This window comes from Pygocentrus nattereri, chromosome 24 (genome assembly GCF_015220715.1).
Source record: "Pygocentrus nattereri isolate fPygNat1 chromosome 24, fPygNat1.pri, whole genome shotgun sequence".
Taxonomy (NCBI): Eukaryota; Metazoa; Chordata; class Actinopteri; order Characiformes; family Serrasalmidae; genus Pygocentrus; species Pygocentrus nattereri.
Window position 1 is genome coordinate 6,720,851 of NC_051234.1, and position 27,542 is coordinate 6,748,392.

The 27,542-nt window shown below is 39.7% G+C and overlaps 1 protein-coding gene across 1 annotated transcript in view; it reads right to left on the reverse strand.

Moving 5' to 3' along the window:
- Positions 1-27,542, reverse strand: part of adam22 (ADAM metallopeptidase domain 22) — a 143,954-nt gene that overhangs the window by 72,844 nt on the left and 43,568 nt on the right. The window contains exons 4-6 of the mRNA XM_017719809.2: positions 24,721-24,787; positions 12,794-12,876; positions 3,877-3,940 (exon numbers count right to left, since the gene is read on the reverse strand). Of these exons, the coding sequence (XP_017575298.1) occupies positions 3,877-3,940; positions 12,794-12,876; positions 24,721-24,787 (214 nt within the window). The remainder of the gene's footprint in view (positions 1-3,876; positions 3,941-12,793; positions 12,877-24,720; positions 24,788-27,542) is intronic.

Consider the following 27,542-nt stretch of genomic DNA (forward strand, 5'->3'; position numbering starts at 1 on the left):
GGAGAGAAAGTCCAATAGTCTGAGGAATCATCGCCCACTTTATTAGAAATGCCTATGTCCACTCACTGGCTACCTTATAGTTCCACTGTAGAGGCGTACAATTACAGACTGTTTTCAGCCGTTAGCCATGCTCTACCACATTCATCACTGGTCAGTTTCTGACCACAGAACTGCTGCTATGTATCAGGCACAGCGGTGTTTCTGGGGGTTTTACACAAGTCAGGGTTACTGTTGGGTTGGGAGTGGTCCAACCAGCAGTAGACACGTAACAATTTTGCACTGGCCACTAGGGCCACTAAGCCAATAAATTTCATGACCAATTTTAAGAAATGTCCAGGGCAATAGAGGCATTTATCGTATATGAGGCGCTATAGCAAATTAGTTCAAACTGCCATCCCACATTAAAAAAAACAATCAACTATTCAGATCTTAGATATTTACAAGGGTGTTATGGTCTATTTAAACCCAAGACATTAATTGAGATAAATGAGCTAAACATATACAAAATAATTCATAGTGTACTTTTTTATCTGAGGTGTCTATCCCAAATCCGAAACCCCTAAATTTAAACTTGTGATAATAATGCTTACTTTTTTGTACTTTTTTTAGTGTCGCTTTTTTTTTTCAAAGATCTTTTTGATTTATTTCATGACTTTAATTTCAGTACAGTAAGCACATCAGCAGGAATATCAGCTCTTTGTTTCTTCTGGTCTTTTGTAATTAAACAGTTTTAAAGCAGCTTTAAAATAAAAGTCAGTCACTCAGTCAGACAGTCAGTGACTCAGTGAGCTGGCCTGCTGGACAGCACATCAAAAACAGACATGTATTCTTTGGTGGCCAGAAATCATTAGGTCATCTCTAAAGGCCTAGAAGGCACTGAGGGTTCCCCCTCTGGAAAAAGGCCATTAATACTATGTACTAGTACTAGTACTAGTCCAATAAGATTATAAGATTGTTGTTAACCATCACTTTAAATGAAGTTACATTGGGCATGTGTGATTTGAATGGATCTCTATGGAGTTTCATAGCTTCACTCATTTGCTGGTGGAAAAAAAACAGCCTAAAAAATAACAGCCGAACAAAAGGGGTGGGATTTCGATGAATGTAAGTCATGCGTCTCACAGAGGTGGTGTTGAATGAAACATTGATTAAAATCGAGGCCAATCTGCTCCATCAGACGGCCTAAACAACACTTCAGAAACACTGTGCTAATTGGCCTTAACACCCTCTCCGTTTCTCTTCTCTCTTATTAAGATGTCCAGCTCATGGTAAACGGATACGTCTGACATTGTAACTCTTTATCCTCATCCCTCTCCATTGCACCACAAAGCTGCACGGTTCACTTCTCCCAACTGCCATAATTAGTCCGCCGGCTGGCAGATAAATCAGATTAGCAGTCTCAATCTTTTAATGAATTGTGTCATTATATGACTGTCGAGAGATGACATCTCTCCCTACAGTCCTCACCGGGTGAAAACAACACTCATAAGTCCTATAAAACATAACAGGAACAGGAGAACTAGCCCGGCTTTGTACTCTGTGTCTCATTATATTAAGATTGCTAGCGCTAGCAGCCATCAGTGGCTAATAGCAGTAGCCTTGCTGACATGGAACTAAAGGCTCAGATGTCGTTATTGATTATGTGATGGACCTGAAATGATATGACCTGCTCAGCCAGGAATAGCCCCCTGTTTTTTTAACTCTTCGGCTCTGGGTCACTCCTTTTGCTTTAGCGCTCCCGGCTAGGGAAAAATTATGGATAAGTTGCTTTGTACACACATGAGCAAACCAGCATTTCAGTAAGCAGCATAAGCAGAAAAGTTGTTTAGAGAAGACCGCTGGAGGCACTGAGTTCACCACTTCTGGACTGGGAAAGGTAAGTGTATGTTATCCAGACCTCTGGCTTTTTAATCTCAGACTGCGCAAATGCCCTCTTAGTTAGTGTGAATAATTGTATTTCATATATGGCCATTCTTCAATATCTGTTTTGACTACAGACAACTAAGCAAACTGGAGCAAACTAAGCAATCTGGAACTAAAACTGCAAACAAGAGGGGCTGGACCAAAACGACATTAAAGGCAGTCTGGCAAATGCTGTAACACTTGGCACTGTCATGTTGAAATAAGCATGGACCCTTTTGAAAAAGACGGCATCTAGAAGGCAGCATATGTTGCCCCAAAACGAGTTAATAGTGCTTTCACAGATGTACCCACTAATAAGCTGCCATACCATGACCCTGGCTTTTGAACTTTATGCTGGTAACAATCTGGAATTAGTCCAACTTGTCTTTTGAAATGTGTCCATTATATATATATGATTTGAAAGGTTGACTCATCAGACCAAAATACACATTTCTACTGTGCACCAGTTCAGTCATGAAGTGAGCCCAGAGAAGTTGGCAGCTTTTACTGGATACTTTTGAAATATGGCTTCAACTGTGCACAGTACAGTCTTAATTTGCATTTGGGGAAGCAGTAATGAATAATGTTTATTGACAACTGTTTTTCAAAGTGTTCTGAGCCCATGCAGTGATATCCAACACAGAAGCGTGCTCGTTTTTTATGCAGTGCCTAAGGGGTCGAAGGTGTTGGACATGCATTTTCAGTTTTTAACCTTTGCCTTTATGCACAGAGATTTCTGAATTGCACTTATATGTAAAACACAATCCCTGGCTGAGGAATGTTATTGTCAAACCTGGATTTCTTTCTCATGCACTTTTGACAAAGTGGCAAGCCTCAACCATCCTTGTTCACAAAGGACTCAGCCCTTTTGTTGATGCTCCTTTTAAACCCAAACATGAGTGCATCACCTGTTTAAGATGCTTTTTTTGAACATTTCACAATGTTTTTAGTATTAAATAGCCCCTGTCTCAGCTTTTTGGTATGTGTTGCAGGCATGAACTTCAGAACGAGCAGGTACTACTTGGGTGGTGGATCATTCTCAGCACTGCAGTAACACTGACAGTGTTAGTGTGTGTTGCACTGCTCTGAGTGGATCAGACACAGCAATGCTGCTGGAGTTTTTAAACACCACAGTCTCACTGCAGGACACGGAATAGTCCAACAACCAAAAATATCCAGATAACAGCGTCCCGTGACCACTGATGTAGGACTAGAGAATGACCAGCACAAACTGTGCAGCAGCAGATGAGCTGTCGTCTCTGACTTTACATGTACAAGGTGGACGAACAAGGTAGGTGTATAGTGTATAGGCAAGGTGTATAGTCACAAATAACAAGTTAAAATAAAACGTTACATATCTTGTCTTTGCGATGTTTCAAAGTAGATTTCAAAATCACCTCTTTCTGTTTTTATATGTATGTTAACCTACAGTCACAACAGTTTTTTTAAGAACTGGGCCTAAAGGTAACTTTAAGGTAAGCCTAAAGTTGCCAAGCTAGCTGATTAGCTATCTTGCTTCCTAGACGTCAATACTTACTAGCTCCCAAATGAAGACAGAAACTGCTCGAGCATGAAAAAATCTCATCACATCACTGCTCCTCTGAATGCGTTACAGCCTCAGTCAGAAGTGAGAACTTCAGTCGTATTCACAAGACCTGTGATGTGTCTCAATAAACATGATAACTGCTTTCTTTTATTCACATGTATTTGCCTCAACCCAATGCATGAGAATGAACCCAGTTCACATGTTATACGTGACATAAACTCAGGATTGTGAAAGCTAACAACTGTGGAAAATAACCATGGTCAAATTAAATAACTGTGATCAGGCCTCTACTCCTTGCATCTTCACCTTTTCACCTGCCTCCCTCTCATTCACACACATGTATTGCGTAAGAAGGCGATTTTGTAATAATTGTGAGATGCGTTTCTTTGATGCACGTGGGTGAGTGCGTGAAACAAGGCTGTACTTACGCTATCATTGCCCTCCTCTCCTGGTTCAATCATGTATGTGTGGTTTCCATCAAAAAACATTCCACTAGACAAAGGAGAGAGAGAGAGAGAGAGAGAGAGAGAGAGAGAGAGAGAATCATTAAACCTCAGGAACACATGACAGTTAAAAGGTCACAGAGTTACACTGATAGAAAGCATTCACTTCAGTAGAAACATAAGTATTCCTGGGAGTCTTTCTCCATTTCATCAGCTCCACTGACTATATAGGAGCACTTTGTAGTTCAGTTACAGACTGTAGTCCATCTGTTTCTCTACATACTTTGTAACCCTTTCAGGGGGTTTTCAGGACCCCCACCAGACCACCATGGTTCATTAATAATTTGGGTTGTTGTCATTCTCAGAACTGCAGTGAAACTGACACGATGATGGAGAGTTATTCTGTGTTGTGCTGGTCTGAGTGGATCAAACACAGCAGTGCTGCTGGAGTTTTTAAACACATCAGTGTCACTGCTGGACTGGGAAGAGTCCACCAACCAAACATATCCAGCCAACAGCGTCCTGTGGGCAGCGTCCTGTGATGGACTAGAGGAAGAGTAATATTAACTATGCAGCAACACAAGCTATCATCTCTGACTTTACATCTAGAAGATGGACCAACAAGACAGGTGTGTCGAAGAGTGGACACACTATAAAAACTGCTCTGGTTGGTTTGACCAATCAGAGCAGGCTGGGCTCATTGTTTATAGACACAGGAGCTCTAACAGAGCCTTCCAGACAGAGGGTGAATAGAGATGTTCAGGATGAGAAAATTAATGTTTTTTGAGCACTGAAGTATGTAAATCTATCCTACTAGACCCAAAAAATTAAATTTAGATAAATAAAGAATACGAACACATAAATAAGAACACAAATGACAATGCTGAATTGCAAATGTACAGTCCTGCGTCACAAACCCTGTGTGTTCTACATTACTGTGGTGGTTAAAACACTAAGAACTCTAGGGGGTAATAGAAGATAAATCAGAATAGGATAAGTACTCTAGGGGGCGACAGAAGACAGTTCAGAATGGGATAAGTACTCTAGGGGGTGCCAGAGGACAAATCAGAATGGGATAAGTACTCTAGGGGGTGCCAGAGGACAAATCAGAATGGGATACGTACTCCAGGGGGCGACAGAGGACAAATCAGAGTGGGATAAGTACTTTAGGGGGTGACAGAGAACTAACTGGAATGTGATAGGCACTCTTGGGGGCGAGTAAGGACAAATCAGAATAAGTACTCTAGGGGGCAACAGAGGACAAATGAGAATGGGATAAGTACTCTAGAGGGCAATAGAAGATAGATCAGAATGGGATAGGTACTCCAAAGGACAAATGAGAAGGGGGTCGGTACTCTAGGGGTGATATAGGACCAATAATGCTATCAGTACTTTTATGGCAAAAGAGGGCAAATGAGAAGGGGATCGGTACTCTAGGGGGCAACAGAGGACAAATCAGAATGGGATCAGTACTCTAGGGGGCGAAATAGAACCAATAATGTTATCAGTACTTTTATGGCAAAGAGGGCAAATCAGAAGGGGATCAGTACTCTAGGGGGCAAAAGAGGGCAAATCAGAAGGGGATCGGTACCCTAGGGGGTGATATAGTACCATTGAAGATGTTATCAGTACCGTATGTGGAGAAAGAGGACAAAGCAGAAGGGGATCGGCACTCTAGGGTGCGACAAGAGGACAAATCAGAACGTGATCTACTGTTATCTCAGCAGCCACAATAGCTAAACATGTCCTCAGCAGAGAGTGTGAGCCGCTTTGAAAACTCGCAGCATCGCATGGCCACCATATTTTAGCATCTTTGTTTCTTCCTGAGTGCTGAATACTACTTTTTCAGTTTTAACAAATCATACATAGTACAGCTTTAAATGATGTTTACTGGAACTATTTCATACGAAATAAATTACTGTTAAGGACCATTAGGTTTTTCCTTGCACAGTTGGTACAAGCAGGTTTTACAGAGTAACACAAGAGTGCACACATACACAAACGCACAAACACCTACTTCACAAAAGAAGTCTAAACGTCAGCACAGCTCCAAAGGTCAGAATTGCTTGGTTTTTTACCGCTGCTGCAAAAGCTCAGAGAAAGTGCTTGGCTGGACACCACTTTGGCCCAAACGCAGCATTCCCACACTTCAGCCCTCAATTGTGCAGGAGTGTGTGTGTGTGATTGTTTGTGTATTCTGCTTGTGTCTTTTAAGTACTGAGGCAGTATAATAGCTTTTAGTGTAAGGATGATGGGCTGCTCTGGAGATGCATTACAACGGAGTATTATGCACTCAGCACTGCAAACATTTAGAGTAACATTCAGACTACTTAGTGCCTAATAAAAGTGTGTGTGTGTGTGTGTGTGTGTGTGTGTGTGTGCGTGGCCTGTGGAACAGAGCAGGTCACTACATTTTCAACATGAGCCGAAGAACTTAGGAAGAACTTCCCTCAGGCTAAAATCCCACATCTGTTCTTTACATGACTTCTACCCATAGGTCTTCATGTGGGGATCATTCCATAAACAGTTATTCCACGCCATTTGAGTCCACAACTTTTGATGCCTTATATTATAGACAGAAATCTGCTAGTAAGTGTTTCTAAAGCTCAAATATATGAATTCAAACTCCATCATTAACGTAGGTCATGCTGTTTTATTACAAGCAGACAACAAGCATTTTTCCATGTCTGTTTACACCGTCATGGAAGTTCCATCTCAAATGTTACTAAATAAAAGCTGACATCAAGGACCAATCCTATTTCTTCTTTTTACCCCTACCCCTTGTTTTAGGACCAATATATATATAAAAATGTGTCTTGGGTGCCTAAGACTTTCACACAGTACTGTATGTGAGAAATGGGAAGAAGCAGTAGTCAAACACCAGCAATACTCTCACCCAAAACTGATGTCAGACAGACAAGTGTAGATGTAGGACAAAAGTGCAAACAGTAAACAGTGTACCATCACATTAGTTGACACAGAATATGTTTACATGCACACAAATGTCCAAACATAAATGAATATCTGCAGTTATCCGATTATTCAAATGGTCATGTAAACACCATATCTCTGATCTAGAAATCCGTTTAAGAAATCTGATAAAGAGGCTGGATTTAAGCTCAGTAATCAGATTCCTCAGTCATTGTGCAGTCTTACTCTGATTTCTTTCGATGCGCATAGACGGCAGTACCAGAAATAAGCAAGTAGTGTTGCCGCGAGACGCAGCAAAACACTTTTGGTGCAGCGCACAAACCAAATGGATATAAATAATCTTCATCTTCTAGATGATGTATGTTCATAGTTTCAGGTAAAGTGGCACAATGTTTTACAAAAAGCTGCAGCCTAAGGTTTGTTTTACATCATCCTTATGTCACCTCTTATTCTGTGAGTTTATTGGCTGGTTGTAAAGCAGAAATCCAATTACTGCCTGACTCATGTAGACCCAGAGTTTCCCAAACAACTCAATGAATTCAAACATGAACTGCAAGCCTGGCCCTTCTTGTCCAACTCATGCCTGACCTTGTAAAAGCTCTTTTGACTGAATGAGCACAAATTTTCAAACACAATTTTGTGGAAAACCTTCTGACAAAAGTGAAGGAGTGGAGCAACTCTGTATTAATGTGTGTGGTTTTGGGATGGGATGTCCAACATGCTCATACAGGTTTGATAGTCAGGTGTCCACATATTTTTGACCATACAGTGTATATGTGTACACTTTTCTTCCATATGGGTTAAAGTGATTTTACTTCTTTTTGTGTCCTGCCTAACAACACCCCTTAACCATGGGAACACCACTGCTTGCTATGCCTTTTGAAATATATTGCATTTTTTTATGACCATCTACATTTATGACCCAAGAGCCAATGTCTCTGGTGTGTTGTCTTCATCCAGACATCTCCCTCATCCAGACGAACACACCCAGACAATGTCATTACGTCCTGGAGTCAGGACTCAATCAGCTGAATCAATCTCCGTCAGCACAGATTTAGAAGAACAGAGAGCAAGGTGAACTGGTCTTGCATATTATGTCGCATACACACACTACATGACACCACACAAACACTCTTGGGACGCCCTCTCCTTCACATTAGTGGGACTAATCTCCTAAAAGCTAAGAGATTAAACTCGTTACGAGGTATTTTAGTCACTCTACCTTGGATGGACAACCTTGTGGTCAAAAGTTAGGATGAACGTCTATTCACTGAAGGGTTTTTATTTGTACTATATTTTAAAATAGGAAAGAACGATAAAAAGAGAGAGACAGAGAAGAGAGTGTGTGTGAGAGAGAGTGAGCGAAGGAGGAAGGAGAGAAAAAGAAAAAGTGACGCAAAAGGAGTTAGGCAAAAATAAAGAAAGAGCTTAGACAGAGTGAGACAAAAAATGAGAGAAAAAGAGAGAAAGACAGACTAAGATATAGAGAGACAGACAGACTGAAAGAGAGAGAGAGAAACAGAGACAGTGAGGCTTTAAGAGAGGGCAAGAGGGAGAGAAAGAGAGACTGAGAAAGAAAAAAGACAGAAGGAGAGAGATAGACTGAATGAGAAATAAAGAGAGAGAGTTTGAGGGGCTATAAGAGCAAGACAAAAAGAGAGTGAAAAAGACAGACTGAGAGAAATAAAGAGAGTGAGAGAGATAGACTGAGAGAGAGACAGAAGCAGAATGAGAATGACAGACTGAGAGAAATAAAGACAGTGAAAGAGACAGAGGGAAATAGAGTGAGAGATAGAGAGAGAAATAAAGAGAGAGATAGACTGAGAGAGAAACAGAGAGATACAGAGTGAAAAAGAGACAGCCTGAGAGAGAAATAAAGAGTGAGACAGACTGAGAGAGAGAAATAGAGTGAGAGATCGACTAAGAGTGAGACAGAAATAAAGAGATAGACAGAGTGAGAAAGAAAAAGAGTGAAAGGATTTGACCTGACTCTCTCTCTCACACTAAAAATACAGACTAAAGGAACTCAGTTATCCCACAGGAGCACACAATAGTGTGTGTGTGTGTGTTTGTGTGTATGTGTGTGTGTGTGTGTGTGTGTGTGTGTGTGTGTGTGTTCTCTTCAGGCAGCAGCAGTCTGGGAAAACGACCAGGTTTGGGACCGCCACACAAAGAGCACGGTGGGCTGCCAGTGTATGTGAGGGTATCTCCATTTCTAACTCTGCATTACAGTCCCTTCATTTATTAACAACATACTGTCAGTAGATTCTGAAGTCGTAACACAAACACAAATACAAAACACACCAATGGCAGAATTTCATTTTTGAGGGCCCTGGTCACCGATTAAAGCCATCCAGAGTGGTTTGATGGGAAAGGCTCCATTATCGACCCCCTTATCACTACCACTGAAAAGAAATGTGATGTGTTAAGTGTCTCTACCATGAACCATTTCAAACCAAACCAATGACTGTTTACATCTCAACCACTGAATTACGCAAATTTGTGGACATGTGGAAAATCGAGCCATCCAGCCAACAACAGCACGACAACAACCAGTCAACATCAGTGTAGCTTCCATAACCAGCAGGAAGAAAATGATGTTTAACGTCGGAAAAAGCACAATGATGCAAGAACTCAATACAGGTCGAACCTGTGTTAAAAGAGAATTAAATGAACTACAATTTTTAATGGCATCAGAGGACTCTGACCTGTCAGAACTCTGAGGGAGGGGGACTGGCTTGCAATTGAGAAGGAATTAGAGCCCCTGTCCCCCCATAAGTATTCTGTGCCTCTTCTTGGAAAATCAAAAAAGTCCATTGTTGTGGCTCTATGGCTCTAATAGGCCTGTCACAAATTTTAACTGACAATTAACTGCCATTTTGTGATTAACCGCCTTAGATCATTTGAAACTGTACGCAGCTGTTAAAGTATAACCGGCCAAACTGGCTGTTTCCTAGCTGTCGTTGCTTAGTGGCTCCCAACTGATGACAGACACAGCTTGGGCTCAAATTAAACAAACATTATTCACCACTGCCACTAAAGGTGCTATAAAATACCTACATGCTCACCACAACATGAACACGGTGCATTTTAAAGCCATCATTCAATAAATGTCAAACTGTCTATCTGCCAGTTACCTAACTAGAGAGGAGCTGGTTAGCATCGGTATAGCTAGCATGATAACAGCTCTGCTCACCCTAGAACTTGCTCAAATATGACTACCTAAAGCACTGACTCAAGTGTAAATGATAACTCTGAGGGAGTGAAGCCTACAAAATGCAGCTGAAAGGACATAAAGGTGAAATTATACTTGTTAGATAGTGTTTGGGTCTGTAGCTTGATTGACTAGCTTGCCGTTAGCGTAGCGAGCAGGCTACAGACCCAAACAGCGCCACACACTACAGTACGAGTTTGATTCTAACTAACTGCTGCTCTTCTGAAACAAGTGTACATGATAAAACTAATGTCTGAGAGAGCAAAAGTCGAGCGACTGGTGTTGGAGTGACAGAAAGCCAGAACTGAGCGTGTTCTGTGGAGCTTGAGACTGTAGTGTTTTGACTAAGCTAACGATAGTTTAATTAGCAAGCTAAACGTTCCGCACACCACAGCACAGGAATGGATCCAGCTAACTGGGGCTAAAATGACACCTGCTAAGAGGATATCTGAGAAGTTTTTTTCCTAGCTCTGATTTTCCGCTCTTTCTATCTGGGTCATTCTATAGAAACGTCCACTTTTTCATCTGTCCATAGGAGTCACTGGTGTCACTGATTGTCCCTGGTGTTACACATAAATTAGGTAGCACCAGAGACGAGACATCAGTGACATTTTAAACGAACAATGCATTTTTACAAAAATCACTGCTACAGAGCATCAAACCACATGTTGTCAATCATGGAATTGCCACTAAAATATGGAATTTAATCCATTTGCGTTCTATTTTTTCACAATTACCTAAGAATAAAGTCGGTCACACCAGTGACCTCAGCTAAAAGCTTCATACGAAATCATGAGCTAAATGAGAAAATTTCTCATAACTGAAAAGACGCAGCCGACTGACCGTGTGCTTTTCTTCACAAATTGGTTTTCTTCATAGAAAACAGGTAAACGGAAATCGAGTCATGTCATCAGTCTGATTTTTAATTCAAAATAAGAGATTGTTTGTTATGCAGAAGCACCACTTTACATGACTCCTGGGGAACTTTCATTATGTTTTATAATATTTACTTGACATTTGTTTTCTTTATGTCATATAATTCACATATTCCATAGTCATGTGTAGATTACTGCAGTAAAATTTTTATAAAAACGTGTTTTATACTTCAAAATATGGCACTCAGCCTTTACACATGACTATGGGGGACGAGCTCTTCTGAGGTGCTTGGAATTCTAGGTAGTTGGTTTAAAAACCAATATTGCTAAATCGAGGCTCAAGAAGGCATAATTGTTCAAATAACTTGTTTTATTTCAAAATGTAAATAAACTGTAACCCTAACATGTTTTTCAAGTGTAATGTATCTGTAAATGCTAGGGAAACAAAAACGGATGCTTCTGTAGAATGACCCGTCAGCACCACCAATCAGTGAGCCCTTCTAAAATATGAATAAGCCTTTCCACGTGCCCCACCTCGGGCCTGCATGTTCTGCGTTTTTATTTACACGCATTTTCTCGGCCCAACAGACTCACAGCACACATTCGCTTTCTGTTTGTTGCAATGCAGACACCTGACTGTGAAAGCTAACGACTGCAGAAAATAATACTGGTCAGATTAAATAATTGTGATCAGTTTCAAGTAATTGTTATCAAGTGATTATGTAATAATTGTGACAGGCCTAGGCACTCAACACAAACAGAACACACACCCACACATTTGAGGAAGCTAAATGCGGAACTAAAACTATATAAGACGATAGGAAGCATGCAGTAATTACACAGCTCTAATTGTTGAATGAGATAATGGTTGCTTTAACGTGACACTGCTGCGTTCCAGAATGCCTTTATTTATGAGTCTGGCTTACTGTGTGTGTGTCCTCACTTGGCTACTGTGTAAGATTTGGATGCACATTAACTACCGTTCTAATTAAACCCTATTTGGTGCTGAATAGTGACTGTCATGATGTACCTTATAGGCGATTTGGATTATTTAGAGCTTTTGCCTCATTGTGCCTGCATTTATAGGTGTTAAATACAGTGCAGAGGCTACTAAACTACTCTTGCTTCTGATCTGAAAAACTCCACAGGTGTTCCAGGTGTTCCTGTCCATCCACTGTGGGAAGAGAACTCAGCGCTATGGGTCTGAAAGGATGTGCAGCCATTAGTGAGAAAAGGAAACGAGCAAAAAGGAACAAAATCTGCAAATCAAACAAAAGAAGCTGCTGGTGTTCTGAGACCAATGGACTGACAAGTCCAGAGTCCAGATCTCAACATCAGTGAATGTGCTGGATTACTTGGATGGTGAGAAGCAGAAAAGACAACTTTTGAGACTGAACTTTGGAGGTCTGGAAAAATATCCCTGCAGACTTCTTTGAAAAACTAAATGGAAGCTGTAATAAAGACTGGATGTGGTGAATACCAGATAACATATGATATTATATTTAGTTGTTGATGCTTCTCTGTAATTTTCTGTTCAGTTTACACTGACTGACCACTTCATGAAGTGCACCTCCTTGTTTTAATACTCACTGTCCATTTTCTTAGCTCCACTTAGTACATAGGTGCACTTTGTAGTTCTACAGTTACAGACTGTAGTCCATTTGTTTCTCTGATACTTTGTGATCCTCCTTTCACCCCACTCTTCAATCGTCTGGACCCCCCAGAACTACCACAGAGCAGGTATTATTTGGGTGGTGGGTCATTCTCAGTACTGCAGTGACACTGACTGTGGTAGTGTATTAGTAGTGTGCGTTGTGCTGGTGCGAGTGGATCAGACACAGCTGCATGTACATGTTTGTGTGTGCACAAAAGCTAAACTTACTGCAATCCGTGGCAAGTGGATAGCGCCACAAAGGATTCCGGGATATCCCGCACCTTCCCATGGTAGTAACAGTGCTCCCCACCCTGAAGAAAAAAACACACCCAGCGTAAGCCAGAGTTGCCTCCATAATGCACTAAAGTTGAATAATACTAGAAAAAAAATGACATTACAACAAAACCAGTTTCAGTAATACGTACTGCAATATTTGAAAAATAAACAAAACAAGTACCCATATAAACAATATCCTTTTTGTGTGTTCAGACTATGCCAGAGAAGGCTGATTGAGGGAGGGGGAGAAGTTTGAGAATCTGGGCTGGAGTTCTCGGCAGCTTCTGCCTGTATCTTTAAGGCCAGACCCCCATCATAGCTGTAGTAAGACTGATGTAGAACTGAGAAACCGGAAGGAGATGTGGTGCGAGCCCCTTGGTCACGGGAACGGAAGGTGAGGATGTGAATTTACAGAGTGTTACATTGGAAGAAGGAGGGGTTTCAAGCATGTTCCTCCCCACAAACTTCAGTTATAACATAACTACATGATGTTAAATGGGATTTCTGCCACTATTCTGTAAACCTAGCAACAGTTATCAAGCACAAAAGCATTTGTGGGTGGAAAATGGACATGTACAGTCATATGCCAAAGTCTAAGTACCCATGCTCAACATAATTTGTTGATCTTCTGAGTAAAAAAGCAATCTACAGACAGCATTTTCTGATAAAAACTAAAACATTAACATTACATTCACATTACAAGCCTCATTGCTCAAATGCGATTTTTTGATCAAATCTGACTCGATGGTTCACACTTGTTTAGGTAAGCGATTCAAATGTATCATTAATGTGAACGAACCAGCGTCCTGAAATGACCTGCATGGCCACGAATCCAATACGTATCTGATCTAGGACCACATATGAAAGTGGCTCATGTTGGATTAAAAAAAATCTGATTTGTGCCACACTGGTAATGTGAACGTAGCCTTAGATAATCAAAACATATCAACTTACTAGAGATGTCCAAACTTTTGCATATGACTGTAAATTAACATTCTAGCAAAGAAACAGGTGCTTTTCAACAAGAAGGTACAAGGTTGACGTCAAGGTCTGATATGATTGGTTTACAACTTACAAGGCCTGATTTGACTGGCCAAACTGGTTGTTATGCTTTTCCCCATTGCAAACAGCAGAGGATCACTATCTCCCATTATATTAGAGAATGGCTGTATCTGAAGCAACATAAACGCTGCCTACTCAGATAGTATTCTGAGGCAGGATGGCACCCAATCATGCCCAAATGTTTATATTAAACACTGCCTGCTGGGGTTTAGCTGTTTAGATGTAGACCAACAAAACTGTCCCCATCAGATAAACAGCACTAATAGCTTTCCTCTTTGAGAGAGAGGAGAAAATCAAGCTGCCTCAGAACTGAAAACATCCACAGGTGTTTGTGTCCATCCTTCCACTGTGAGAAGACGACTCATCGCAATGGGTCTGACAGCTGTCAAAATTATTGAAAATACTGAAAAAATGTCAAAGAAAGAAACTGCTGGTGTTCTCAGATACATGAATTGACCACCCAAGAGCCCAGACCTCAACATTATTGAATGTGTTTGGGATTCCTTGGACCATGAGAAAACAGAACATGTAAGACTGAACTTTAGACATGTGGAAAAAATACCCCTGCAGAGCACTGAAAGCAAGTCTTCTGATAAGAAAAGAAAGCTGTAATGAAGGCAACGGGTGGACAAACTTAATACCAGAAAACCTGATATTTTATTTAGTTGTTAAGACATCTGGTTTTTATTTCAGTTCAATATGCATTTTCTCAAATATATGATTTGTGGTGGCATTTCACATAACTGCTCAAATGAGAAAGTAACATGCACAATTACGATGATACAAAATACAACAAGTACAGTGATAAGTATGACAATAGTGATGAAACTGTTTTAAAGTGTATGGCTCACTCACACACACACACACACACACACACGTTTGTCTTACTATATATATATATATATATATATATATATATATATATATATATATATATATGAGGACATCCATAGACCTCTATTCATTTTTGTGTTATTGTAGCCAAATAATACTACACCTACAAAAAAAAATAATACTACAAAAAAAAGTAATTGTGGTGAAAATAACACATGCTCAAGGGAGGACCAGCAAAATGTCCTCAGTTGAGCAAAAATTTCATATAGACCTATCATAGTGAATACGTGGGGTCCACACAAGTATAGCAATACAAGAACAAACCCACACACACACACACACACACACACACACACACCCTAGCCATGTCATTAAGAAACCAAATGGTGGACAATTCATCACTACACACATCCACTGCTCACTAGAGTGTGTATCTGCATACCAATCCGTGACTCTGGTAACACACACACACACACACACACACACACACAGTGGGCAACAGCCAGGCCTCCTGCCTTCAGCCTCTGTATATCAGACAGAATGCACCACATAAATTCCGGTGAACAGAAGTGCCACATAGTAAAGTGTTTACTCGTTACTTCTTAACTCATCTACGACGAGGAAGAGGGCAGGGAAAGTCAGCGCTGACCCCTCACAAACTGGTCATTCTTTCATTTAGCGGTTTCAACCTCAGCGGGGACCCAGAGGGAGAACCCTAAAGACACTTCTTTGCCCTGGCCTTAATCCTCCTAAACAAGGACCCTTCACACTTTAACTTTTTGCAATATACATATTTTCTAAATATGTTTACATTCATATATTTATAACTGCTGCTCAGTTCTTTCAGCTGTGCATCGTGTATATATGTACTTCAGTACTAAGCACATGCTTTCTGTTACTTTCTGTTACTGTCTATTTAATGTTTTATTATATATATTGCTGCAAAACCTTGCATCTCCATTTTTGACATTATTTGAAAATGTCTGTTGAAAATGTCTCTTTACATTGTGTGTAAATTTCATGATGAATGGACCAAAAGAAACTTTATTATCAAAGATGCCTTAAATTGCTTGGAAAAACGTCTGGTTCCACTGACTCCAAAGGTAAAGTATGTTTTTTCCTTCTTCTGTAAAGTTACCATTTGGGAGAAATGAGTTATTATTCCGACAACAGCGATACAGTAAAATAGACAGAAAAGGTTTTACTGTATCGCTGTTGTCGGAATAATACCTCATTTCTCCCAAATGGTAACTTTACAGAAGAAGGAAAAAACATTTGCATCGAGATACTTGGTGAATAAAGCCTCTGAAAGTGATTCTTCTCAGCTGGTCAGACAGTAGAGGGTGAATGAATGAATGGGTTTCTAGTGAACTTTTGTACAAAACTGTAATATTTAAAAGCTCAATCCTTTTCATTCAGACTTGATTTCTCAACCAAGAACAGCATAAAATATTGAAACGTTGCAGTCATATTTCTCATCCTCAGTGAGAGTACTGCAACTTGGTATATTGCTGCTGTTGGAGGAAAACCCTATATCTCTATATTTATCATTTTTCTGTTTTTGGCATAATTTGAAAGTGCTCGTTGGACTTTACATTATATCTAAGTTTCATCATGAATGGACCAAAAGAAATAGCCCAAAATAGCTTGAAAAAAAGTCTGGTTCCATTGACTTACATTAAAAATTAAGTATGTTTTTTCCTTCTCCTGTAAAGTTACCATTTTGGAGATACAAAGTTTTTTTCTAACAATAGCGCTACATAAAACCAATGAGCTGAGCATGTCACCAAACAATTAGGACCCAGTAGCAGTAATTCTTCTACTTTCCAAAATGAAATTAATTTCCTATTCAATAAAGACACACACATGCACATCGCCTAGTGATCGGTGGACAAAATGAAGCGGTCATTTAAAAAAATGGGATCAGGATTAATACTAGCCATACTGCAACGACTGATTTGTTTTTTGTGCTCTTCTGATATTAAAGTTCCCACCACAAGTCAACACAGCTGTTTCGTTTTTCTCTTTGCGCATGGGGGCCCCCTATTGGCTCGGGCCCCTGGGCACACACTCATAAAACCCTTTGGATGATGTGTGCCTGTTGAGAAGTCATATGAGCCGTGCTCGTGCTGTAATGGAATACAAACCTGGAGCCACTCCGGCCCTTTTAACATTGGACATCCCTGCTCTAGTGTTTTGGAGTCAGATTTCCGGTCTAATGGGAAGTAGCCCTTCTTAATATGGATCTCTGTACACTTCAGTTACTTGTCAACTAAATTAGCCTCATAGCTCCACTGCAAAACTAAAGAAAGAAACTTCAGACACCAAACGTGTCTTAGCTCCTTCACTACATTTGGGCAAAGGAGAAAATTGTGTAAGTTTCCCCAGATTGTCGCTTTGACATATCACTTTCAGTGACCACGCAATGACCGCTGTAACTGGTCGGTCAAAGTGAGTCATGATGCAGGTCAGCAGGCCGCTTCCTGCAGGGCTGTGGTGAGTGTGTAGGTTTATCACGTGCACACAGTTATCTTCATTCTGTCGATGGACTCCAGAGGCCGACCCAGTATAAATGCTCAATATGCTGACCGTATGCACACATCGATGTATGTGTGTATGTGTGTATGATTTCCAAAAATGCATCTCAGCATAAGTGCTTGGCTGCCATTAAGACCGGGAGGAGGGTGGTCTCTCTCCTTCCTCCCTAAGGACATCCTGCAGTGTTTTCCTGGCATATCCATTTCGTTTAATGCTCCCACTCTCTCTCTCTCTCTCCCCCTCTCTCTCATATATTCTCTCTATCTTATATTTTCCACTCTTTCAGTATTACTCTTTCTCCTACACAGTCTTGCGGGGCCAGATGTGATTTGTAATGTCTGAGGACAACTTGTTATACTTAAGGTGCTAGACTGAGGCAAAATCCACCCCAAACAAGGGTACGCCCCCTCTAAATCCCACTTCCAAATTCTTGCACGTTTACCACTGTGGTTTTTCACCATTCATGTGAATAATGTTCAGGGACTGAAGGGCTGTTAAGCAAATCTACAGCTGTGCAGCCCCAGCCTTTGTTGTCGTATTTTGAGCTTAATAATGTGCCACATGTTTTCAAAGGGAAACAGATCTAGACTGCAGGCAGGTCAGTCTAGCACCCGCACTCTCTGATTATGTCAGCATGCTGTTTTAATATCTACAGAACATGGTTTAGTGTTGTTATACTGAAGTAAGTATGGACGTCCCTGAAAAAGACGGCATCTAGAAGGCAGCATATGTTATGTTCAGCATTAATGTGCTTCACAGATATGCAAGTTTTCCACTAATGCACCTAATATTACGACATACTCTGGCTTTTGAACTTTATGCTGGTAACAGTCTGGATGGTAATTTTCTACTTTGGCCCAAAGAACGCAGCGTTGATTATTTCCATAAACAATCCAAAATGTTGAGCACAGTACACATTTCCACTGTGCATCAGCCCATTTTAGCTCAGGACCAAAGAAGTCAGCAGTGTTTCTGGACATTTTTGACATATGTGCTGTTTTTGACATTTCTGCTGTGCATAGTAAAGTCTTATGTTGCATTTGTGGACACAATGATCGACAGTGTTTATTGACAATGATTTGTCAAAGTACTTTTGAGCACATGTGGTGACATCCATAGAGATTTCTCCAGATTTCCTGAATCTTGTGATGATATTATGCACTGTAGAGGATGAAGTACTTAAAATCCTTGCAATTGCTTGATGAGGAACGTTATTTTTGAACTGATGGATTCTTTGCTGGGGCATATTTGTTGTGGTGAGTCTTGCCCCTTCCCTGCTTTCTGGATGCACCTTTTGTACTCAAGCATTTTGTTTGCACCCAAACCTTTTTGGAATGTATTGCAGGGGTTTCAGAATGAACTTATATTTACAAGATACAATAAAGTTGGTACAACTGCATTTTACCTGCTACCCCCACATTTCTGGAACTGGGTTTGTGAAGAGAGGAAAAAAAAAAACTAACCAAATCAGTCAACAAAGACAAGCACAAACAGAAGTAAAATAAAATTTTATTTAACCTTTAAAGGTGAGCTTCGGATTATTCTCTTAATTATCCCACACAGTCAATAAAGCTACATTTTCCAAGTTTAGGAAAAAAATGCAACATAATCCAAGAGCAAGTTAGGTAAATACCATTATTAAAAGTCAACATGAATGTGCTGCATGGTGCCAAGCACTGAAGGAAGTAAATAAAATCATATGACCATCACACCTCATGTGTAGCGAGGGGCATTCATCTTTATAATAAAGCATGCACTGGTGTTTACCAGTGATCACTGAGCACACATGGAGTCCAAGGGTTTGAGTGTAGCACCAGAAGCATGCAGCTGCAACATATAATTAGAGGATTTTTCAGTCAGGCTAACTTACATTACATACATGAGCTAACGACAGGCTTACAATCCATCATACGACAACAAACGCACCATTGCCCTTCTTCAATAGCCATTGGACTAGTTTCTAGATTTTAAAACCTAGTAAGTCTGCATTCCCACTCACATGTGGCCTAACGTTTCTCGTGCTGGTCCTAAGATGTTCTTGATATGAAATGATGTCTGGCCTCACATTTCTCCACTATTTCTCCTGATATGGACAAAATTACACATTGGTATTCATTATAAATACTGCAAAACAGAAAAAGACTCCAACATTTAAACTACTTATTATCACACTAGCAAAAACTATATTGCATATTGCACACCGTAACACTCTACAATATCAGTATCGCGAAATATCAGCATCGTGATAACAATTAACAAACAATATATTGTATTGTGCAGCCCTGTTCTCTTCTTTTTTTCCCCCTGGCCTTTCTGTTTGGTTTTTCCAAACCAAATGCAAGACTTTCTATCCTCAAGAGTCCTTATCTCCTTGAGTGCGGTCAGACTCCCACACTCCTACTTTCTTCTTTCTCTATCATTCTCTTGTTCCTGAACAGAGAGTATTTGGCTTTGGGCCAGCCTTTCCACCCGACTAATGACCCAGCACGCATCAGCGTATCGCTCGGAAGCGCAGAGATACAGACCGGCCATTACAGACACACTCACACCAGCACATACAGCACCAGCACAAAAACCAGCATCACTTTTGTTTTAAGCAATTACCATGGATGATCTTCATGAGGACAGTACTGTGCAAAAATCCCCATCATTTATATCAATTCCAATCAAAACAGCCAAGTTAATCATTTTTCAGATGATAAGATATAAGATAATCCACTTGCATCAGGAAAAGGAAAGTTAAAAGAATGACAAAAACAGCTGTTTCCAAAACTAGAGTTCAAAAAATGCCTGGAAGTTGCAGAGAAAAATTGCCTGCTGCCACATGATTGGCTGACTGGATGATTGCATGAGTGAGCATGAGTGAGTGTATTTTATTACTGTGGAAATGATGTTCACATCTGAGTCAAGTAAACTGAATAGATTACACCGTACAGAGTCTGCAAATTAGCCTATATGAAGGCAGGAAGTGAGAACCCTGGATAACATGTAAACAGTAGAAGAGAAAACGCGCGAGAGAGACAGAGAGAGCGCGAGACTGAGAGAGAGGGAGGAGGGAGGAGAGCTAAATATAACTGCACTTCTGCTCTAGAATTCAGTTACTTTTAGAGCATCTCTCTCTTCTCTCTCTTGCTGTCTCTCTCTCTTTTTTAAAGGAATACTCCCATGCTTTTCAACCTAATCTCCATTGGCCATATGTATCTAGTATACAGTCAACTAGCACAGATAATAATTTCAGCATTTCCTAAAACATAGAAAAGAACTACTAACTCAGAACACAATGACAGTAGAAGTCAACAGGAAGGGGAAGGTTGCCCAAGCCGTACGTAAGTTCAAATGTAGGCCGGTTGCACCAGCTGTCCTCAAGTTCAAACTAAGGCTGTTTTTACACTAGCACTTTTTTCTAGACCCAGGATGAGTCCAGTACATTTTTTCAAGTGTGTAATATGTTTTCAAACCCAGGAACGGTCCAGAAAATCGATCTCTGGACCTTCTAAAATCAGTGGTCTGTGGTTCCCTTCGAGCAAATTTAATTCTTACTAGTTAAAAATTTTCTGAATGTCCCCACATTCATTTTAATGCGGTAAAAAATTTTACTCATAAGAATTTAATTTTTACTAGTGAAAATTCTAATATTGATATCAAGAATTAAATGTTTTACAGGTAATAATTCAGTTAGAACTAATAACATTGTGTTTTATACAAGTAAAAGTACAACTTTTACATGTGAAGTTTGTTATTACTAGTAAATTAAATTTTCACAAGTATAAATTCATAGTTTGTATTTTTACTAGTAACAAATTGTGACACAACAGACTCAGAAACTGAAGAAGGATTCGTGTGCAGGTTTAATAGTAGAAGGGGCAATCCAAAACTCGTGGTCAAAAGGCATAGAAAACAGGTCAAAACCAGTAAGTCTGTTCGAAAACCAAACATCCAAAACAAAGGGGCAAAAGGCAAAAATCCAAAAGTCCAGGCAGAGAGTCAGATATTCCAAAACGCTCAGTTTGACTAGTAAGAATTTTTTTACTAGTGGAAATTTAATTTTCATGTGTAATTCTTGATGTCAAGAAAAAAAGGATTAAAAGCTAAAATGGCTTGAACAGTCTGAACAGCCCTGGTCAAACGGCCTTTAATTATTTTGTGATTTTCTAAATGAAAAATAAGTTAGCTCTAATAAGCTCTAATAAGTCTAGTGCAAAACTAAAGAAGCAAACTTCAGACACCAAACACAACTTGTCTATCTGGCCAGATGTGGGGTCAGGGGAGAATTGGATAAATTTGATTTGATCAGCTCTAGATGCGTAAATTCTGACCCTTTATGCTTAGAAATGATCACACACACACACACACACACACACACACACACACACACACACACACACACACACACACACACACACACACACACATTCCTACACAGGAGACAATCAAGGTGTCAAACGTTGAGTGTGTAAGTAGGACACTGTGACCCAGTCCCCAGTGTTTGTGTGTGTGTGTGTGTGTGTTTGTGTGAATTGGATGTTAAAACAGGAACAGCCTGCCATAAAACTATCAATCAGCACCTTCTGTTCTGGGATATATAAGCATCCTCTCCATCCCAGGACAAATACACATGCTCCATCTGTTAGTCATATACTTTACCTGTGATATAAGTAATCAAACTGGCCCCTCAGCCACTTATGAACAAAGTACACATTAGCTTAACCCTCTATTGCACAATGTTACCTCAGGGCAACAAATCCATTTTCCTCACTTTGCAATAACATTATCCATATTTAAAGACAATGATATGGTTAACAATAAAGAGTTTGAGTATGTCATCAAAAAGCATGTTCCTGGTCATACTGTCTCTTAGTGGGTACTCTTTTTTTAAATTCTGTATAAATTTTTGTTAAATATGTTTGTTGCCTAAAGGGAACAATGTGCAATAGTGGAATGGATTTGACCAGCCAGGTCTCACCACTTCAGGAAACTCTGCTCTGTATCATTTCTTCCCATTGTCGCACAATGTCGCCTCAAGGCAACATACTCCAAAATGACCCCTGCACACAAATTTATTTTTAAAAATGTTTTGATATTTTATAATCAGTTTCATTTTATACAACAAAAGTGATTCAAACATTTTTTTGCCCTCATAACACATGCACTAGAGGGTTACTGCTGACAATGAGTGGGAAAAACAACAAAACTAACATCATGATACTCAAAGACAATACGCAATACGTATCGCCAGGGTGGCGCTTCAGCTCACAAAAGGTAATGATTACATAAATAAATAAACAAACAAACAAACAAACAGACACAGCTCCAGAGTGTGCTAGTGTCTGACTTGCAAACAATACATTATACAACAATACACTCTGACTGGCGAAAGATAACTGGGCTACTAACTGACTGACTAAAACTTCCAGCACTATACATTCAATTAAAAGAGCTAATCCTCTTGGTAAAGCTGCAAGTTGCTGCACAAACACCCTACTCCACGAAAGATTTGAAACCCTAAAGTATTCATCATTTTTATTCCATATTATATTTATGGCATTTGGCAGATGCTTGTATCCAGAGTGACTTACAATTTGATTATTTTTACAAAGGTAAGTGAAGGTAGTGTTAGGAGTCTTGCCCAAGGACTTACCCAGGTGGGGGATTTAACCCAGGTCTACAGCCCAGAAGGCACAGGTGTTGTTACCCACTACACTACGCCAACCAATGTTACATATAAAACATATAAACATACAAAACAATAGCGTACAAGGCAGGTTTAAATATTCTAAAATAGACAATAAACGTTAGCTTTAGATGTTTTAATCAGTACTTGAGGCATTTTGAAAACAACAACAAGTTACATGAGGACGTAATCTGCCTGTGACTGTCACCTTGGAAAAACAAGACATTATGGACATTTACTGTATCTCAACTTCATGCGGTCAGAATCAACTACAGCTCTGTTCACCACTGTGAACACATCTAAATGGATTTATTTATCATTTTGTTTGTTTACAGTTTCCTACTAATTAGTCATATTACATAAACTTGTGAAGGTGTACATCATTAATTTAAACATTTCTTTAGGATCTATACTGGTTTTATCTCTTTGAACATATTGACTCCAAATGTGTGAAAAGCTAAGAAAGTAGAAGCTGTTGGGTCACTGTGCCACTGTGCTAATCTCTGAAATACAGGCAGATTATACATGAGCCCAGATTATCACCCGTCTGACCACTTTAACACAGATATTAATCTATTAATCTGGCAATTATCTCATAATCGAATTGGATACGAGTCTGAATGTGTCGGCATACGAGCGTATGAACGTGTGGGAAGCACCATGAACTGTGCTGAATGCTCGGATACCAACAGAGAGCCAACAAGCTGTCACACTTTAATCTCTGAGGGAATACAGTTCATAAGTAAAGTCATAATTAGGGGTAGATGACCCGCCTTGTTGACCATTTCCCATGACCGGGTATGAACTGACACTGCGATTTTGTATTTTCAGATCAGCAGCATGATTTGTGTTGAGTAGTGATTCAGACGGGGCTATTTGGCTTCATTTAGCAGGATTACAGATTATTGCAAAGCAGAGCTCTGCAAGTCCTGTGCAAATGTGGTCTTACCCCGAAGCTGAGGCTGCCCCGCCTGACCTTACACAGCTACGGGAGTCTTTTTAAAGAGGAATTTCACTGAATAATTCAATCATTCAAAGTCGTTCCAAGCGGTGTGATGTGAAATGGCTGATTGTAGAGAAACAATTTCATATTGCCATCTCGTCCTTCACTTGTACTGACCATTGAAAGGACCATCCAGTTCCAGGTCACACTGCCCATTTGTTTGCCTTAGAGAAAAACACTCCACACTGAACTTAATGGTCCATGTTGTTATTTCACTCGTAAAAAGACATTATAACCCAAAAGTAGATATTGCTGTTTTCAGAAAAAAGGAACACGTATCTCCAAAATAGTAACTTTACAGGAGGAGTAAAAAACCTACTTTACTTTTAATGTAAGTCAATGGAACCAGACTTTTTCCCCAAGTCATTTTGGGTCATTTCTTTTAGTCCATTCATCATGAAATTCACACACAATGTAAAGGGTAAGAGGTATTTTCAAATTATGTCAAAAAGTGGAAAACGTCAAAAATGGAGATATGAGGTTTTCCTCAGACGATATGTTTAGTATGTTATTTGAGATATTATGTAATATTCTGTTGTGTAACATTGCAACTCTCAGGCTCAGTGGTTCATGTTCAGGCTCATGGTTTTGGTCATCAGTGTTCTCCCACTATACTACCCAGGATGCATTATACAAATACATCATACAACCAATCCTGACTCCCAGCCTCGATACTGACCTACAGACTAATAAATACAGCCAAGCTAGCATTAGTGTACCTCTAGCCTCTTTGACCTTTATTTAGACAACATTAGCAGTTTGGAAACTTACTTTGGAGATGTATGATTTCCCCTCCTCTGATATGTGCCTCTCCACGTACTTTGAAGACAGCAGATCACTGCAGGAAAAAGAAAAACACAATTAGTCAAATTGCACATTTTTATGCAAGACTTCCTTCTCGAGTTCCCATCGACAGGCAGCAGGGTGCCCAAATTAGATCATTTAATATTGATCAAATATCTTTCTCTCTAATCCACAGCATTTTCTACATGCCTAAGTTTAAACTCAGCCAATTAGGAGAGCGCAAAGGCTTCTGCTGAATCTTAAAACCATGTTTCACACGCCAGGAATAGCCTACAACACTGTTTTTTAAACCTCAGGTGCTTTGCAGGAATGTTAAAAAAGGACTGATGAAATATGTGAGATGAAATTATAGGCAAGGCAAGTTTATTCGTATAGCACCTTTCATACACAGCGGCAAATCAAAGTGCTTTACGCTTTATGTGAAGAGAAATAAAAGCATTAGAACTTTCCTGATCTAGCATATCAGAGAGGCTTTTGCAAGGACAGTTGCAATTAAAAGAAAGTTGCCAGAAAAAATTGTAAGTTGCCAAAACAAATGCAACTGTGAATTTACTCATTGTTGTCAATGAATTTACTCATGTGAAGTCATTTCCAGCACCGTCAGCCAGACAGAGCTCCTAAAGTTACCGCTTTCACCCCCTGAATAGGCTATATCTGTGTAAGCTAGTGGCTACTTATAGCTATAAATAACATATCACAGTTGTCGGAACAAAAGTTTGTGTCTCTGAAATGTTAACTACACCCGAGAAGGAAAAAACATGCTATACTTTTAATGTAAGTCAATGGAACCAGAGTTTTTTCCAAGTCATTTTGGGGCATTTCTTTTGGTCCATTCATGATGAATTTTTTGCAATATGTCAAAAAATGAAAATATGGAGATATGAGTTTTGTTCCCGATAGCTGTTTTACATTTCTAACAACGTAAGAAACATGAGACAGAAAGTATGAAAACACTTGTAACAATGTTTCTGTTTTTTTCTTATGAATGATCTCAGCATAACAGTTTCCAAACTAGAATCAGTGTTTTCAAGACTTTCAGAATTTGCCAGTATTAGCTACAGTATGTCCCCCTTTTGCTGTAATGACAGCACATTCAGGCTGACATGGACTCAAGAAGTTTGTGCAAAAGCTCTGATAAGAAGACAAAATTTGCTTACGTATGAGTGATGACTGGGAAATTTTTTTTATTTTAATTTTAAATTTATTTTAAGGCTTAAATGAAAGAATATCAGACTTTAGGACTCCACTGTAGCTAAACCATAGCTCCAACACAGGTCACAAATCTTATGCGCATGTGTAAATTATGCTCACACAATAACAAAGCTAAGTTTTGAAAACGTGTTAGTCTGCTCTTTGAACAAAAGGAGCCAATGGTTTTCAAACTTTTAGGAAGCAATATGTTGTACTATGAAAAAAGTCAGAAACCACCCATTCTTTTATTCAATTTCTAGTCAAAACAGCCATTAAGAGCACTGCAGAAGTTTTGAAAAATTGGTAAAGCCAAAAAGTGAAACGTCTGGCAGCAGGATTGTAGAAAAAAACCTCAACCAACTGCAAATTGTTTCCTCAAAACAAAACTTGGTAAAAATCTGTAAAATTACATTTAACTGTGATTTAATTTCTTAGAAATACTGCCTTTTACTGTAAATGCACATTGTGGCCTTTACATAAGATTCTTAAAACCATCATTTTGAAACTTTTATGTTTCATTAACCTGAATACAGTATATGTAATGTGTTATTTAACATAGAATTACACAAAAGCCTCCAACACTAAGTATAATACAAAATCTATCAGTATTTAATTTGTCCAGTCTTTACTTTATTGTGCCCTAGAGCCACTTTAACTCTTCATCCTTCCCATCTTAAAATCAATCAGTTACAGCAGATTTTCCTCCCAACAAAAGTTCCTCCCAAAGTCAAGTCAAGTCAAAGTTTATTTATACAGCGCTTTTTACAGCAGCCATTGTTGCAAAGCAGCTTTGCTAAAAATATAGGTTGCCTGATCAAAACCATTGCCGGTTAACTACTGGCTTACAATAACTTGCTGAAATGTGGACGAGTAACTCAGTAACCGTTACTGGCTGCTGCTGCAGCTGAGTGGAAAAGCAGAACCGAAAGCAGGTTGCAGTGAAGGACATGTTAGCTTGTGTGCCAGACCAAAAGCAACGCAGAGCTCCAGAAGAAGTTGATTCAGCCACAATCTGGGACAGTCTGTTACTGTAAGATACACATACCTAACACAAATAGACACATCTGCACACAGACCTGCACACGCATGTACATTCAGTACAATAGCAGTACATTACAGCACATGCATGAATGCATGCGTCAGCACACACACACACACACACACACACACACACGCACACACACACACACACACACACAAAATCTAGGCCAGGTGTTCCACACTGAAAGGTAAAAGCCCATCAGCACAAACTCCTCCCCCTGTAATCCTCTGTGGCTCAGCAAACCCACAGAACTCATTTCCAGGTAACGCTTTCTTTTCCAGTCCCTTAAGTACGAGGTAGCGTGTTGTACTCGAGACTCGGCTGGGTATCAACATCACTTAGGTTTGCGCAGTGCCTCTGTCTGGGGTATCATTACTGAACTTCAAGAAACCCATATATATATATATATATATATAATCTTACATCAGATTTCAGAGTCTAGCCTTGACTCAGACTCAACTATCACAAAGTCTTGCTCTAGACTCAGACACAACTATTACAATGTCTTGGCCTTGACTCAGACTCAACTATCACAAAGTCTTGCCCTAGACTCAGA